This window comes from Stenella coeruleoalba (assembly GCF_951394435.1).
Source record: "Stenella coeruleoalba genome assembly, chromosome: X".
Taxonomy (NCBI): domain Eukaryota; kingdom Metazoa; phylum Chordata; class Mammalia; order Artiodactyla; family Delphinidae; genus Stenella; species Stenella coeruleoalba.
The window spans coordinates 26768802-26785896 of NC_137152.1; the positions used below are offsets into that span (position 1 = coordinate 26768802).

Genomic DNA, 17095 nt, shown 5'->3' on the forward strand with positions numbered 1-17095 from the left:
GTATGAGATTAGATCACTCCCTAACATCATACACAAAAATAAGCTCAAAATGGATTGAAGACCTAAATGTAAGGTCAGAAACTATCAAACTCTTAGAGGAAAACACAGGCAGGACACTCTATGACATAAATCACAGCAAGATCTTTTTTGACCCACCTCCTAGAGAAATGGAAATAAAAACAAAAATAAACAAATGGGACCTAATGAAACTTCAAAGCTTTTGCACAGCAAAGGAAACCATAAATAAGACCAGAAGACAACCTTCAGAATGGGAGAAAGTATTTGCAAATGAAGCAACTGAGAAAGGGTTAATTTCCAAAATTTACAAGCAGCTCATGCAGCTCAATAACAAAAAAACAAACAACCCAATCCAAAAATGGGCAGAAGACCTAAATAGACATTTCTCCAAAGAAGATATACAGACTGCCAACAAACACATGAAAGAATGCTCAACATCATTAATCATTAGAGAAATACAAATCAAAACTACAATGAGATATCATCTCACACCAGTCAGAATGGCCATCATCAAAAAATCTAGAAACAATAAATGCTGGAGAGGGTGGGGAAAAAAGGGAACCCTCTTGCAGTGCCGGTGGGAATGTGAATTGGTTCAGCCACTATGGAGAACAGTATGGAGGTTCCTTAAAAAACTACAAATAGAACTACCATATGACCCAGCAATCCCACTACTGGGCATATACCCTGAGCAAACCATAATTCAAAAAGAGTCATGTACCAAAATGTTCATCGCAGCTCTATTTACAATAGCCCGGAGATGGAAACAAGCTAAGTGTCCATCATCGGATGAATGGATAAAGAAGATGTGGCACATATATACAATGTAATATTACTCAGCCATAAAAAGAAATGAAATTGAGCTATTTGTAATGAGGTGGATAGACCTAGAGTCTGTCATACAGAGTGAAGTAAGTCAGAAAGAGAAAGACAAATACCATATGCTAACACATATATATGGAATTTAAGAAAAAAAAATGTCATGAAGAACCTAGCGGTAAGACAGGAATAAAGACACAGACCTACTGGAGCACGGACTTGAGGATATGGGGAGGGGGAAGGGTGAGCTGTGACAAAGCGAGAGAGAGACATGGACATATATACACTAACAAACGTAAGGTAGATAGCTAGTGGGAAGCAGCCCCATAGCACAGGGATATCAGCTCGGTGCTTTGTGACCCCCTGGAGGGGTGGGATAGGGAGGGTGGGAGGGAGCGAGACGCAAGAGGGAAGAGATATGGGAACATATGTATATGTGTAACTAATTCACTTTGTTATAGAGCAGAAACTAGCACACCATTGTAAAGCAATTATACCCCAATAAAGATGTTTTAAAAAAAAATTCTCTTTATCAATCCACCATCTGGAGAGAGAATAGTCTATAAGTAATCTTTTTGTTTTCATTCTGTAGGAGAAATAATCATGCGTCACTTCACTCTTCTTTTGTAAATTATTTGCTTATTTTTCCCATTTTAAAGGCTTCCCTAACATCTGTAATTAGAATTTCCCATGCCTTTTGAAGTTTATTTTTCTTAACCTTAAAAATATTTTTAGGAATAGTATGTGTTCCCTGTGGAAGACAAAGAACATAAAAAATTAAAATATGAACTGCTAGCCCTTAATGTACTTATTAGTAAACTTCCACTGCCCAATGAAGAGCCACAAAACGTAGCATCCTAACACAACAACTGTTTGTTCTCATAGATCTACAGGTTGGCTGAGGGGCTCTACTTCACGCTGTAGCTTAGGACCAGAGGGCTGGCTGGGACCCTTTCTAATGGTGATGACAGTTTTAAAATGTGAGGTGGGTCTTATAAGTGCTGTCACAGAAAGATCTTGCATTCACTTCCATTAAGTTACAAGAGCAAGTCACAGAACAATATGTACACTGTGGCCCCTGTGTGTTAAAAATTCAACATATTTTTGTAGCACATCTATGTACAAAGAAGCCTCAAATCAGCTTTAGAATGACACACACCAGACAGTTAATTGTGGTTACTTTTGAAAAAGGGGCTGAATTTTCGAGCAATGTTGTAAGGGAGGAGTTTGTGATTTATGTGTGTAAGAAGTTTTTATAAGAAGAATATATATGCTATGATTAGCTCTGTCATTAAAACATTTAAATGAGCCTAAGAGTAGAAATAGTAGTTGTGTATCACTCGGATTAAGTAACTGCTAACTGATGCAACAGAGAAGACCTGATATCTGAATGACTTAACACAACAAAAGTCTGTTTCTTGTGCACATAAAATCTGATGAAGGTTGGCAGAGGCTCACCGCTCACAGATGACTCCGAGATCCCGGCTATGTACGTCGCGTGGCTCCACACCTCAACACGGGCTCTCTCTGTTTGCTGCTGAATGGAAGAGAAAGCACAGAGGTGCCGTACTGACTCCCTCGTGCCTTGGTCTGGAGGTGACCCTTCCTAATTACAAGTGGACTGGGAATATAGTCTCCCCAGGAACCCAAGGAGAGCAAGACAGGATGTGGATGAGGTTTGCAGTCTCCCATAAACTGGTGTATAGTGTGTGCTCAATAAAGAGCAACTACTGCAATTGCTTATGACAACAACCCTCTTAGTTAGTTGGAGGAGTTTCTGAGAAGGCCAAATTTACCTTGAAATTCACCAAGTTTTTCTTGTGCATACTATGTAAGACATGTTTGCAAATACAGGATTCCATCTAATTTCCAAAAGTACCCTGTACATCTCAGCAGAGAGGGCTTTCACCAGTACCTTTCCGCATTGCCAGTTGCAATAACCTGTGTAATCTCAGTAGGCTGGGAATTTTCTCCTAACTTTTGGTTGCATGGTCAAAATCATAGCCACCCACCACCTGACTGAACATACCTGAACACCCGAACAGGTGCCATTAAGCATATTGAACAAACAGCATCTCCCCTGGGGCCGATACAGACAAGGATTACTGGGAGGATGGTGAATTACTTTTCCTTGTTATTCAAAGCTAGCATGTCTGACAAAGAACCATTTTCCACCTCCAAGAAGGACTCCAAGATGGGTTTTTAGGAATTCAGCCTCAGCAGATGTTTGTTTACACAGTGATTTCCTTGGTCCCTCCTCCTTTACCACTTAGGAAGAAGGCTTTGGTTTTGGACCCCTTAATTAAGTTCACTCATCAGTGTATGGATTCAGTGGCCAGATTCAAAGAAGACACTTCATTAAAATCCTACTGCAAATATCACGTTGTTTCAAACAAGGCCTCCCTAGCCTTGGGGTTATAAGCCAAGGCCCTGTAGAGTCCATACCAAATCAGAGTCTCGTCACCAGCAGGTTTGCAAACACTGAGAATGTGGTGGAGGCACCCAGTGGGGATGAGGAGGTGTGTAAACGTCACTGTCTGAAGTGAACAGATACATGGAAAGGGCAGCTGCTGTCCCAGGGGTCCACGGTGACGAACGGGATCTGCGGGGAGTCGGGATGCTCCGAGTCAGGGGAGGGCAGGGCATATGGGCTGTCCGTTCCTCCGGGAGCTGAGTGCAGCCTCCAGAGGAAGATGCAGAGAAGAGCTGGCCAGCAGGTCAGCTTCCAGTCTGGACACGAGGGCACACTGGGGAAGACCAAGGGTCAGGGCGCTGTGATGCCACAAAGTGCTGGGACTGGACCCCCGTGCCGGGACCAGGGCAATCAGCTCTCAGGGAAGCCTGCGGCGAGGGGCAGGAGGATCCTAGGTAAACGAAGCCCACAGACAATCCCCAAATGGTGTCTGATTCTCATGTTCACCTTCCTTCTTTAGGCCTGCTTTTAATATTTTGGCTACAAGTTCCTCTTTCTTATTGCCTGAGAGACGTCACGGAGCAGTGAGAGGAGAAATGGATTAAGAGACAGAAGGGCTGCCTCAGGCTGGGAGGAGTGGAACAGTATGGGCTCTGGAGGAATTCAGACCGGGCTGTACTCCCGGTTCTGTCACTTTACCAGTCCGGAGAATACTGCAAGTTCTTTGTCTGCCAAGTGGGTTTGATAAGCCTCATCTTATAGAACTGTCGGAACATATGTGATATATGTAAAGCACCTGGCACGGTGGCTGGCGATGTCTGGGTCTTTCATGCATGGCAGTTATTATGATGCTTATTTTCATACCAGAAGAGACTGGTCTTCTCTGTCCTAGAGATACCCTCATCTCTAGGAATTTTTCATTTTATCCAGGAGATGTCAGAGACTATGCGGGCCTCTAGGACAAAGAAAGCTGAATTAACCAAAGTGCTCCTTAGCAAGTAACCCTGAGTACATTTTCCCTAGCAGAGAATGTTGTTTCATTTGTGGAGGCAGGGGTTCCACCAGGATGCAAATCAAACCTTATAGAATTTGTGTCAAGGACCAATAATTCCCCTGCCTCCCAAAACCCCCCCGATTTTCATGTGTTTCATCACCACCAAAATCTGGGCCCATTTAGGAGTTCTGCCAGATTACACTCAAGACAAATCTCATATATTAACGCATATATGTGGAATCTAGATAACTGGTACAGTTGAACCTCTTTGCAGGGCAGGAACAGAGACGCAGACATAGAGAACGGACATGTGGACACGGGGGAAGGGGGGGGTGGGATGAACTGGGAGATTAGGATTGACCTATGTACACTACCATGTGTCAAATAGACAGCTAGTGGGAACCTGCTGTACAGCACAGGGAGCTCAGCTTGGTGCTCTGTGACCACCTAGATGGGTGGGGGGAAGTGCAGCAGGGAGGGGATATATGTATACGTGTAGATGATTCACTTCGTTGCACAGCAGAAATACAACATTGTAAAGCAATTATACTCCAATTAAAAAAACCCGATAACTAATTAATGGAGCGGGCTGGGGCTCCTCCAGCCCAGGGCACAGAGTGCCAGCACAGGGGCTTCTCAGCATCCCACCACAAAGAGACAATCTGCATAAAACACCTGGTTTGTTTGGGCACCGTGTTCACCTGCACCGGGGCAAAAGCACTGGACCCCTGCTCACCATTATCACAGCCTCATCTAGCCCACCATGCAGCCAACTTAAAATTACCTCCCAAGGAGGGATTTGCAAAATAACCTAAACCTCAAAGTGTTCTGGCTAAGAGAATTTATACTTCACTGCTCTCATCTGGACTCTCTCCCCACCATCCTCACTGAGTTTTTCCATCACACCACCTTCCTTATATAATAGCGGCTCTTATACTCTCAACATCTACAGGCAGGTGCAGGGTCTTTTTTATCTTAGCATCATCACTACCAGCACAGAACCTTCCAAAGAGCAGATGCTCAATTACAGATGGGAATCAATGAGGCACTGAGTGAGGAATGTAACTTATTACTATTTAATTTTGTCGGCATTCTTGAATAAGCTAAGGACATCTAGGTGTATATCTTTGAATTTTACAAAGAGAAAGACAAAGGTGAATAAGACAAACCAAAATTTGACTAAACTTTACTTTGCTTTTCATTTTAAAACCACAGCATTCTTTCACATTTCCAACAAAATTCCTATTCCAATGCCATATTATCTCAGTCCAGAACCCCAGAAAGATGCAAGGAGTTTTCACATCGTACTACACAGTACCTAAACTCTTACGCTTAAACCTGATAAACAACAACAAATATGTGATCCATGTCATTTATAAACTTGGATTCTGAATCTAAAGAAACATTCTAGTGAAAGAAACAACATTTGAAAGATACTACTGTAAAACAGGAACACAAAGAAGATATATATTATGATCTTTCCAGCCCCAGCTTAGCCTCTCACTACTGAAAAGGTTGGCAGCGTTGGTCAAACACAAAGTGAAGAAGCTGCCTCAGACCTCACTAAGGGTGGGAGGAACTGCTAGACATGACCTTGGAAGGCGCACTGGCCTTGACACAAGTACCAGCCCTGGCTGCAGCTCTGGCTCGGGCTCGGGCTCGGGCTCTCTCTTCCTCATCTTTCAGAGCCTCCTCATAGAGATCTGGTAAGGCACTGGGGACGGTACCAGTCACCTTGGCCATAAACTCCAGGACTTTCATCTTGCTGGTTTCAGCGTGGGCTCTCCGGCCCCACAGGAGCTCATAGCACGGGAGATCGCTGTCGCACACCTGACGATACACCAGGTACTTTTCCTGCACCAGATCTTCTGTGATAAGCTTCCTGGGCTCCCCAAAGATTATGTGACACCTTCCAACATAAACACCCAAACCATTCAGGAATTCCCAGATCTCCTCCTCAGAGGCGCGGTCGCCATGCAAGAAGATCACACCGAGGACAAGCATCAGAAGCCCATTCTTCCGAAACCGCCTGCCACTGCTCTGACGCCCATCATCGCTGACATGTAGCTTGCTGACAAGGGCATAGGAATCACCACCCGGCTTGACTTCCTTCAACTCAAGACCAAAGACCAGCTGAACGCACTCAGCAGCTCTCCTGAGGATCTCAGGGAACTTCCTCTTGTACCTTTTGTTCACAAGCTTCAGCAAGTCTGCCTTTATAATGGGCTCTTCCACTGTATACTTCTCCAGCAGGAATTCTATCACCATTCCCACCTTCTTGATCAGAGGATCTCTCTGAAAGCTCTCACCGGAGGCTGAAGCCTGGGAGGAATTTTTCCTTGCCTCAACCCGGACCTTGGCACGCACATCAGATCCTGGGCCTGAAACCCCTGCAGCACGAGAGCTAGTGGCTGGGGCTCCCTGAGGCTCCTGGCGAGTGCCAGCAGCAGGGGAGCTCGGGGGAGTACCCCGAGAAGGAGAAGAGGGGCACGAGGGCGACTCTTCTCTCTGTGCTGCAGTGGCCTGAGCACCCCCGAGATTCTGGGTCTCCCTCCGGGCCTGGTGGCGCTTCTCACGGGCACGGAGCTTACTCTTCTGCCCCCGAGGCATGACTATGGGCAGGGACAGCAAGCGGGGGAGTGGGCAGGAGAGCAGGTGATGCTGGAACCTGGAGGAGGGAAGGTGAGAGGGTGTGAGCACCTTCAGCAGGGAGGTCCCACCCTGACTTGAAGAAGGCCGCTCTGCACGTTTCCTTGAGGGCACTGCTCTAGGAACCACTAGGCTCTTGTTCTTGGTCAGCCTGTCCCGAGAACCCAGTGTAAGAAGCGAGAGTGAGTGAGCCTCAGGCTACAGCCTGCCAGCCCTGCCTGTGGCTGACAGCGGTGACCACAGATCCTGGTAGGGTAGGCCCTCTCTGGGTTCCAAGGGTCCCTTTCGTTCACAAACAGGATTGTCCCATTGATTCTTGGTAGGGCCGGGACCTCTTTCCTGTGCTGCTCTAAAGGTGACACCTCAAAGCTCCCTGGGGCCCACGAGAAGGAACTGAGCCATGGACACTGTCGGGGTGCACAGCGCTGACAGTTGTGTGGGGCCTGCTCTGTCCTGAACTCGTTGGTCCTCAACCATTCAGCGTCCTCATCTTGTCGATACCAAGGGTCTGGGACCCCTCCTGCTGCCCCTGGTGCGGCACCTTCAGACGAAGGATCTCGTCTCCCTTAGAAATGATACAAAGAAATGAGGAGCCTCCGCCTGACAACCATGCTCTGGGCCTTCAAGGGCTGAGCAGAGGCCTGGGCAGGACTCTTTATTATGCCTTTGATTCGGTGGAAGGGGGGTGTGCTATCTTCAGTCGTCAATCACAGTCCCCACTGGGTCTCCTGGGAGGATCTGGGGGCTCCTTTCTCTCTTGACTTGAGGACATTTCCTCACAGTACGGCCCACAGCTCCCTGAGACTTAACAGTGGAAGTGAGGATGGCCTTACCTGGCCACAGCGCCCCTAGTCTCCAGAGGCTGAAAGCTGCAGCAGGCAGGCTGAGGCCCTATAACGTGTGGTCCTCCCTCACGGTCCCCATTTCTCACTCAGGGGAGGGTCTACGGTTCCTCCCTCTGCTGACCCATCACACCAAGATGCTGACTTCCCTGTGAGTTCCGAGTGGGGAACTGATGGGCACTTGTGCCTCACATCTGTGCCTGGGGGCGCCTCTAGGAACGACAGTGGAGAGGGACTCTGCGCGGTCCCCGCTGGCACGGGGTGGACTTCCCCCCACAGTCCTCAGCATCTTCTCCGTGAGTCCTGGCAAATCCCGGAAATCCTCCCTCCGCTGATCTGAGTTCGCTTGCATTACATTAAGATTCTCACCTTCCTGAGATCCCCAAGATGAAAGAAAGGGTGAGCCACTGCCAGTCACCCCCGTCCATGCCCTCCCTGGGTTGGTAGCAGGGGCTGGACTCCGCGGGACCCCACTGTTGCGGCATCGTTGGCCTCTTTCGCCCTCACTCAGACGGCATCTACGCTCCTCCCTCAGCCCACCTGAGTCTTCTGGCCTCAGATCAAGGCCCACAACTGCCTGGGTCCCTGGGGCCCGAAGTGAGGGGTGACACATCAGGCTACCTCTACCTGGGGTGTCCCAGGGCTGAGGGGGGTGGGAGTTTGTGGGCCCCCACTGCTTTGGGTGGGTGTGCATCTACATCATCCCTCAGTGTCCTCACCCTGACGCACAGCAGGACTTGGACATCCTCTGTGTCTTGACTTGACGTCTATCCCCTCACACTAAGGCCCCCAACTCCCCAAGACCCGCTAGAAAGAAAATTTTCTTGTCTCTCTAGCTACAACTGTGTGTGGACTTGCAATGCTGACAGGCAGGAAGAGATTCTGTGGCCCTCACTATTGTGGTGTAGGTGGTCCCCTCAATTCTCAGGGTCCTCTCCTTGGTTCCTGACATTACCTGGAAATCCTCCGGCTGCTCACCTGAGCCCATACTCCCACCAAGGAGGTTCCTCACCTCCCTGCCATGGTCCGGGAAAACGTGAGTGATATTCATCAGGTCACCATGCCTGAGTCTCCCTCCCAGGTCTGAGAGTAGGAATGAGATTCTATGTAGTTCACTTCTTTCTGGGTGGGGCTCCCGCATGTTCACTCGGTGTTACCACCTTGACTCTCGTTAGGAACCAGGCTTCTTCCCTATGTTGAATGAGGCCTCTCCCATTAGACCCAAACCCTGACGTCCCTGAGACCACCCTTGGAGGAACTGAGAGGGCAATTCAGCCTGAGAGCTCTAAACCTGGCTTCCCAGGGCGAAGGCAGAGGTGGCACTTTGTGGGGTCTCCTCTGTTCTGGGGGAGTCGGTTGTCTCATTCCTCACAGAGAATTTGTGCCTTGACATCGATCATGGCCTGGGACTCCCCTTCTTCTGCTGAACCGGGCAGCCAGCCCTTAAAGCAAGGCCCTCATCTCCCTCAGACCCCACAGGCAGAAGTTAGGGGGCACCTGAGCCTGCCAGCTCTGCCCTGGGCCTCCCGGGGCTAACGGCAGGGGCGGCATGAGATGCAGCTCTCTCCACTGTGTATGGAGCAGTCTCCATTTCCTCACTCAGGATCTTCACCTTGACTCTGCACCCTGCCTGGGACTTTGCCCTCTGCTGACGTGAGCCCATGACCGTCAGAAAAGGTCCTCATCTTCCTGGGACCTGAGCTTACAGTCAGAGTGAGCCTCATTCTGCCAAAGCTGATCTGGGGCTCGGCTACGCCTGGTAACAGCAAGGGTGGGACTCTCCGACCCCACTGTTCTGGAGTTGGTGGCTCCCTCAGTCCTCATTCAGGACTCTGGCGTCCAGTCCGGGTAGGGTTTGGGATTCCTCCCTCCACTGACCCGAATCTACATGCCTCAGACCGCAGCTCTCACCTCCTTGAGTAGCTAGAAGAGAAGTCGGGGGCTCCACATCCCGGCTACCTTATCTGGGGACTCCCAGGTCTGAGAGCAGGGCTGCTGATTTGTGCAGTTCCCTGTTTTCACGAGAGGTCTGCTTACTAACACTGATGGTCCTACCTCTGCTTCTTTTAGGGCCAAGTCTCCTCCCTAAGCTTAATGGGGTTGCCTTATCTATCTATCCATCCATCCATCCACCCGTTGTTTTACATTTCACACCCATTACGCATTTACTTCGTAACTGGTAGTTTGTATCTCTTAACTGTCCTCACCTAATTTCTCTCCTCCCCCCAACCACGTTTGCACTCTGTATCTATAACTGTTTCTGTTCTGTTGTTTGTTCATTTGTTTTTTCAGCTTCCACGTGTAAGTGAAATCATACAGTATTTGTTTTTCTCTGTCTGACTTATTTCACTTAGCGTACAGAACATCCTCTTGGTCCACGCCCCCGCCCTTTCTTTTTGGCCGCACCATGTGGAACGTGGGATCTTAGTTCCCCTACCAGGGATCGAAGGTGCGCCCCCTGCAGTGGAAGCGAGGAGTCTTAACCACTGGACCGCCAGGGAAGTCCTGCCCCCTTTCCATAAAGGCCTTTCTCTACCCGAACGTTCCCTAGTCCCCAACCCCACTTCCCACCCCAGGCAGAAATGAGGGGTTCTCTCAGCCTGAATTACTCTAGGCCATCGCGCGAGTGAAGGCGGGAGGGGGCCCCGTGCAGTCACGCCTTTCGGAAGGAGGAACCCTCGTCAGCTCTGAAGGTCCCACTTTTCACCTGCTGGGGACAAGACTACACCCTTTGCCTAAGAAGCCGCCCCCTCTAGACAAAGGCCCTCCACTCTCTGAGGCCCTCCAGACGGCAACTCCTCTGGCATATAGGTCAGATCAGGGTCTCATGCTGCTGATGGCAGGCAGGGGCGGGAGGCGGGGGGGTCACCTTTGTTATGGGGAGAGGGGGGAGGGAAGGTCCCTGCAGGCTACATTCAGGTTCTCACCGTGGCTCCGGACGAGTCCTGAAAACCCACACTCGGACAAACAAACGCCGCAGCTCCCGGTCGGGCTCCTCGCTTCCGAAGCGGAAATCCGGGGGAGCCGCATCCGGCGCTGCGTGGGGTATCCGAGGGCTGACGGTAGGGGCGGGACTCTGCGGGAACGCCCACTGTTCGGGGTTCAGCGGCCCCTGCCTCCTGCCGGTGCCGTCTATCAGAGCCCGGGACCCCTCCCTCTACGGTCCCGGGTCCTCCAGCCTCCGAACCAAGCCCTCACCTCCCCGAGGCCCTAGTGGAGGGAAGTCAGGGCGCTGCTCCGACCATCTCTGCCTGACAAGACGGGCGCCACCCTGTGAGCCTCCCTCCTTGGGGGAGAGACCCCCTCATTAGCACTGAGGGTCCTCACCTTGACTCTGGTTATGGCCAAGACGTCCCCCTCTGCAGAACTGGAGTCTGATCCTGCTAGATGAGGCCCTTCCCTCCCTGAGATCACTCGGGTGGAATGAGGGGATGACTCAGCAGTAGCTCTTCTGGGTCTCCCAGGGCTAAGAACTGTACAGAATTCTATTTGGCCCCCTCTGCTTTTGGGGGTCCCCTCATAACACTCAGCATCGTCACATGAATTCTTGTTAGGGCTCAGGTCTCTATCTCTCTCTCTGCAAAACTGAGGCCAACCCCATTAGACAGAGACCCTCACCTCACTGAGACTTTCCAGGCTGAAATCAACCTGACATCTATGGCCAGAGCTTCCCGGGGATGACAGCATCAGAGATTTTTCCGGGGCCTCCTTTTATGCTGTGCGTGCTACCCTTAGTCCACATTCAGATCCTCACCTTGACACATGATCAATCCTGTAACTCCACTCTCTGCTTTCCTGAAGCTGCTTGTCTTACATCAAGGTCCTACTCTCCTAAGAATTCCAAGTTGAAAGTCAGGGTGATCCTCATATGACCATAGTCCATTGGGTCCTCCAAGAACAGGCAGCAGGGATGCAACTCTATTGGACCTCACTGTTCTGGCTGGGTCCTTCCATGATTCCTCACTCAACATGCTCACTACATCTAACAAAGCCTGGCACTCCTCCTTCTACAGAACTGAGGTCACTCTCCTTAGTCTTTGGATAACTCCTATATTCAGGGGTGATTGTCTCCTCGGTCCTCATTCATGGGGGTTCTTATATCAGCTTCTGTCTCTTGATTAAAGGCTTTCTGGGAAACGCATATTCCTACAAACATTTGACCGGTTACCCTATTGCAAATCTTGGGAGAAAATGGGTCTCTGTCCCGAAAGTGATGTAAGATTAGGAAAATACAGCACAAATTAAGGACCTCAGGACAGATGTTACGCTGTCAGAGAAAAAAAGCTGATATATTCCTTCTCTTCACCAGCCAGACTTAGGGTAGTTCTAAAATATTTACTTTCTACATAGAAGGATAGAGCCAGATAATCTTGTAAGCCCCTGATCATTTGAGGGTATCTGATTTTGCACATGCAGATGATCATATTGTTACTGAGCATTATCTCTTTCTCTCCTTTATTCATATCTCTTGTTTATTTCCGTATTCGTACTGCTGTGGGTATGTATTCCAATCCAGTGTTTTGGTCACAGAGTCCTTCTTTTCATCACTCAAGATACATTTTGAAGTGGTAGAAGACAGTGAATTAACTGACTCATGATCAGCCTCAGGCTGGGAGGAGTGGAATGGCGCGAGCTCTGGACAAATTCAGACCAGAGGTCCAGTCCCAGCCATGTGACCTATTAGCTGTGTGAACTCAGGTCCATCACCAAGCTCTGTGAGCCTCAGGTGAAGTGGCTTTGTTAAGCCCTATTTTGCAGGGCTAGTGGCATGCAGGTAATGTATGTAAAACACCTGGCACAGCGCCTGGACCACATTGAGACTTTACACAATGTCTGTTTTTACCATGATTATGATTATTTTGGCTGCAGACGATACCACCCACCCTGAAGGAATTTTTAAATCCAGGAGATATCAGAGCATATGTGGCATTCTAGGACATGGAACACCAAATCAGTCCAACATGCTGTTTACAAAGAATCTTTAATTTCCCCAATAAATCAAATATGAAAATTATATTTTCCTTCCAACTGAATGAAATTCAAATATTCTAGAATATGCTTCCAAGACTAACTCTTTCTTCCTTCCAAGCTGCCCTTTCATCTAAACTAAACAACCCCTATCGTCATTAATTTTACCGTCACCAAAAATCTACACCTCTCGTAGACTTTGCGGAATTACAACCAAAAAAAAAAAAAAAAAAAAAACTGAATGCGAATGCCCTTTTAATAGAATGGGCTCTGACTCCTTGTCCCCCAGCAAAGAGTATCAGCCCACTGGCTTCTGAGTTTCCAGTTTCAGACTACTGTCACCTTTATTTCAAAGACACTCCTTGGAGATGATGTGCATAAAACACCTAGGTTGTGCATTGTGTTCACCTGCACTGGTACAGGAGCACGGGGCACGTTCCATCCCTGCCCTGGGTGGAGATTTCTCTCTGGTTTACTCATGATTTCAAAGTAACTGTTAAGGGCAGTTTTCCATTCCAGGCTTAAGTCTCTCAACTCTGAGACCCACCATCTGAGGGTCTGACCCCTGTTCAGTGTTTCCACAGCCTCACTGGCTGGCTCACCATACGGCCTAACTTAAAATTATCTCCCACTGCAGGACTTTTATATTGTCCTAAAGTCTCAAAGTGCCTTGCATCAGGACATTTACACTAGACTCCTCATGAGGAACCCCTCAACCCCCACTTCTTACCCCTGATTTTTATTGGGCCTTTAGATCTTCGTTCACCAGCTGCTTTCTATGAATGCTGCTCTTAGACTCTAGAATTCTACAGGCAGGGGTTGGGTCTATGTTTCTTAGCATCCCCAGTACCATCCAAAAGCCTTCTGAAGAGCAGACGCTAAATTGATATTTGAACAATTAAAGATCAGGGCTTCCCTGGTGGCACAGTGGTTAAGAATCCGCCTGCCAATGCAGGGGACACGGGTTCGAGCCCTGGTCCGGGAAGATCCCACATACCGCGGAGCAACTAAGCCCGTGTGCCACAGCTACTGAGCCTGCGCTCTAGAGCCCGCGAGCCACAACTGCTGAAGCCCACGTGCCACAACTACTGAAGCCCACGTGCCTAGGGCCCGTGCTCTGCAACAAGAGAAGCCACCGCAGTGAGAAGCCCACGCACCGCAATGAAGAGTAGACCCACTCGCCGCAACTAAAGAAAGCCCTTGCAGCAACCAAGACCCAACGCAGCTAAAAATTAATAAATCAAAAAAATAAAAATAAAAAAAAAGAGCACATGTGCAAGAAGGCAAAATACTGTGATTTCACTTCTCCCACATTCTTAAGTAAGCAAATCCAGGTATATATACTTCCATTTTACAAAGAAAGACTACAAGGAATAAACAAACAAGAAGTGAATACCTCTTCAGTTTTTTTTTCTGTATCTCATGATCACACAGACTTTACTGTGGAATAATTTCCTTTTTCACAAAAAATCCATATTCCAATGTTCCGAATGACAAGAAATGATTCGAGGATTTCCAGTTTGTGTTACATAATACCAAAATTCTTATTTTTCAACCTGATAAGCTGCACTAAATGTGTGAGTCATATCATTAATAAACTTAGACTCTGAAGCTAAACACATCTTTAATTGAAAGGAACAACATTTAAAAATAGAAAAAAGAAAAATCTCCGATTTGTGCATATTGTCTAGGAACACAAATATATTATATGTTGTGTTCCCATGAGCCACACCTTGGCCCTCCACTAGTTGGGAGACTGACTGCTTTCTTTAAATACAATGTGAAGTATCCGCTCAGACTTCACTAGGGACCGGAGGAGCTTTGGGACATGCCCTGGAACACCCACTGGCCAGCGTAGCAGTATGAGCCCTGGCTGCAGCTCTGGCTCAGGCTCTCTCTTCCTCATCTCTCAAAGCCTCTTCATACCAGGATGGGAAGGCACTGGGCTTGGTATCACTGACATTAGCCCCAAACTCACACATTCTTTTATATATCTATATCCATAACTATCCTGGAAGCACCCCATATTAGTTTACAAAGATCATGCTCATTCTTTTTCATAGCTACACAGTATAGTACTCCACTCTGTGAATATACCATGTTTTTATCAATTAATATATTCACGGACATTGCAGTATTTTCACATTGTTGTGGATGTGTCTTCGGGGTTAATTTCTGAAAAATTGGAGTTACTGGCTCAAATGTAAATGCATATTTCCTTTTGTTGTATCGCCAAATTCTGTTTATGTTCTAATCTCATTCTTTGACGTGTAGCTGTCCAGCTACACGTCAAAGAATGAGATTAGAACATTCTCTAACATTACATACAAAAATATACTCAAAACCAATTGAAGACCTAAATATACGAGTGGAAAACATAATGCTCCTAGAAGATAACATGGGTGGAACACTCTTTGACATAAATCATAGCAATATTTTTTTGGATCTGTCTCCTAAAGCAAAGGAAATAAAAGCAGAAACAAACAAATGGAATATAATTAAAGTTAAAAGCTTTTGCACAGCAAAGGAAACCATTGACAAAATGAAAAGACAACCTGTGGAATGGGAGAAAATATTTGAAAATGATATGATCAATAAGGAGTTAACATCCAAAATATATAAACAGCTCATATAACTCAACAGTTAAAAAAGAAAAACCAAATAACCCAATCGAAAAAATGGGCAGAAGATGTAAACAGACATTTTTCCAAAGAAGACATACAGATGGCCAACAGGCAAATGAAAAGACGGTCAACATCATTAATCATCAGATAAATGCAAATTAAAACTACCATGAGGTATTATTACCTCATACCTATCAGAATGGCCATCATCAAAAAGAACAGAAATAACAAATGCTGGCAAGCACGTGGAGATCTGTACACTGTTGGTGGGAATGTAAATAGGTGTAGCCACTGTGGAAAACAGTATGGAGGTTCCTCCAGAAACTAAAAATAGAGCTACCATATGACCCAGCAATTCCACTCCTGGGTATGTATCCAAAAGAAACAAACGAACAAACAAAAAACAACAACCCCACCCCCTCACTAAGTTGGATGGTCTCCTTCAGGTTCTCGATGGTTCTCTGAGCCTGAGGGTTTCCACCGCTCATCTACCCTTCCCCCCAGCTTCGTCTACATGCCTCTGACCCCACCCTCCCAGTCCAACCTCTCTGTTTAGTAAGAAGGTGCCTGTGTCTGGCAGAGCCAGGATAGGATGAAGAGACAGTCCTTCCCAGCCGCCCAGATAATCAAGAGTTTTGACCGGATCTTTGAGCACACACCAGGACTGTGAGGGGCCAGAGGAAAAGCACAGACTATGGTGCTGAAAGGGATTAATAAGGAACTTCGTGATTTGGCCCGTGACCCTCCAGCACGCTGCTCTGCAGGTCCAGCTGGGGATAATATGTTTCATTGGCAAGCCACAATTATGGAAGCTAATGAAAACCCATATCAAGGTGGTGTATTCCTTTTGACAATTCATTTTCCTACAGACTACCCCTTCAAACTACCTAAGGTTGCATTTGCAACAAGAATTTATCATTCAGACATTAACACTAATGGCAGCATTTGTCTCAATATTCTAAGATCACAGTGGTCTCCTCCTTTAATTGTTTCTAACGTTCTTTCATCCATTTGTTCACTGCTATATGATCCAAACCCAGATGACCCCCCCCCAGTGCCATAGACTGCATGAATCTATAAAACAGAGAGAGAGAAGTACAAAAGAATTTCTCAGGAACGGACTCAGAAGTATGCCAGGTATGCTACCTTAAAGTCAGAATAACCTGCATTATAGCCAGAATAAACTTTAAATTACTGTTAAAAAAGGAAAAAAACACTAATTCGAAAAGATGCACGCACCCCAATGTTCATAGCAACATTACTGACAATTGCCAAGATGTATATACCACATCTTCTTCATACACACACACACGTGCACACACACACACACACACACAATGGAATACTAGTCAGCCACAAAAAAAGAACGAACTTTTGCCATTCTGCAACAACATGGATGGAGTTGGAGGGTATTATGCTAAGTGAAATAAGTGAGATAGAGGAAGAAAAAGACTGTATAATACCACTTATATGAAGGATGTCAAAAATAAAGCAAACTAGGGAAATATGAAAGACTCACAGATATAGAGAACAAACTAGTGGTTACCAGTGGGAAGAGGGAAGGGGGAGGGGCAGGGGAAGGATAGGGGATTAAGAGATACAAAATACTATGTATAAAATAAATAAGCGGGCTTCCCTGGTGGCGCAGTGGTTCAGAGTCTGCCTGCCGATGCAGGGGACACAGGTTCGTGCCCCTGTCCGGGAAGATCCCACAGCCGCAGAGCGGCTGGGCCCGTAAGCCATGGCCACTGAGCCTGCGCGTCCGGAG

The 17095-nt window shown here is 47.4% G+C and overlaps 3 protein-coding genes across 3 annotated transcripts in view; 1 reads left to right on the plus strand and 2 right to left on the minus strand.

Moving 5' to 3' along the window:
- CFAP47 (cilia and flagella associated protein 47) overlaps window positions 1-17095 on the minus strand; it is a 281902-nt gene that overhangs the window by 109470 nt on the left and 155337 nt on the right.
- On the minus strand, window positions 5367-10686 carry LOC307180278 (melanoma-associated antigen B4-like). Its single transcript, XM_079910451.1, has 2 exons — window positions 10663-10686; window positions 5367-6912 (listed from the first exon to the last, which is right to left on the minus strand). Exon 2 carries the CDS (start codon window positions 6852-6854, stop codon window positions 5808-5810), a length of 1047 nt encoding a protein of 348 aa, XP_079766577.1. The 5' UTR covers window positions 6855-6912; window positions 10663-10686; the 3' UTR covers window positions 5367-5807.
- LOC307180282 (ubiquitin-conjugating enzyme E2 D3-like) lies at window positions 15744-16390 on the plus strand (the record flags this gene model as incomplete). The annotated part of the gene is made up of 1 exon (XM_079910458.1): window positions 15744-16390. Exon 1 carries the CDS (start codon window positions 16022-16024, stop codon window positions 16388-16390), a length of 369 nt encoding a protein of 122 aa, XP_079766584.1. The 5' UTR covers window positions 15744-16021.

Coding starts and splice junctions, on each gene's coding strand:
- LOC307180278 (XM_079910451.1), bottom strand. CDS start 6,854: ATGCCTCGGGGGCAGAAGAGTAAGCTCCGTGCCCGTGAGAAGCGCCAC.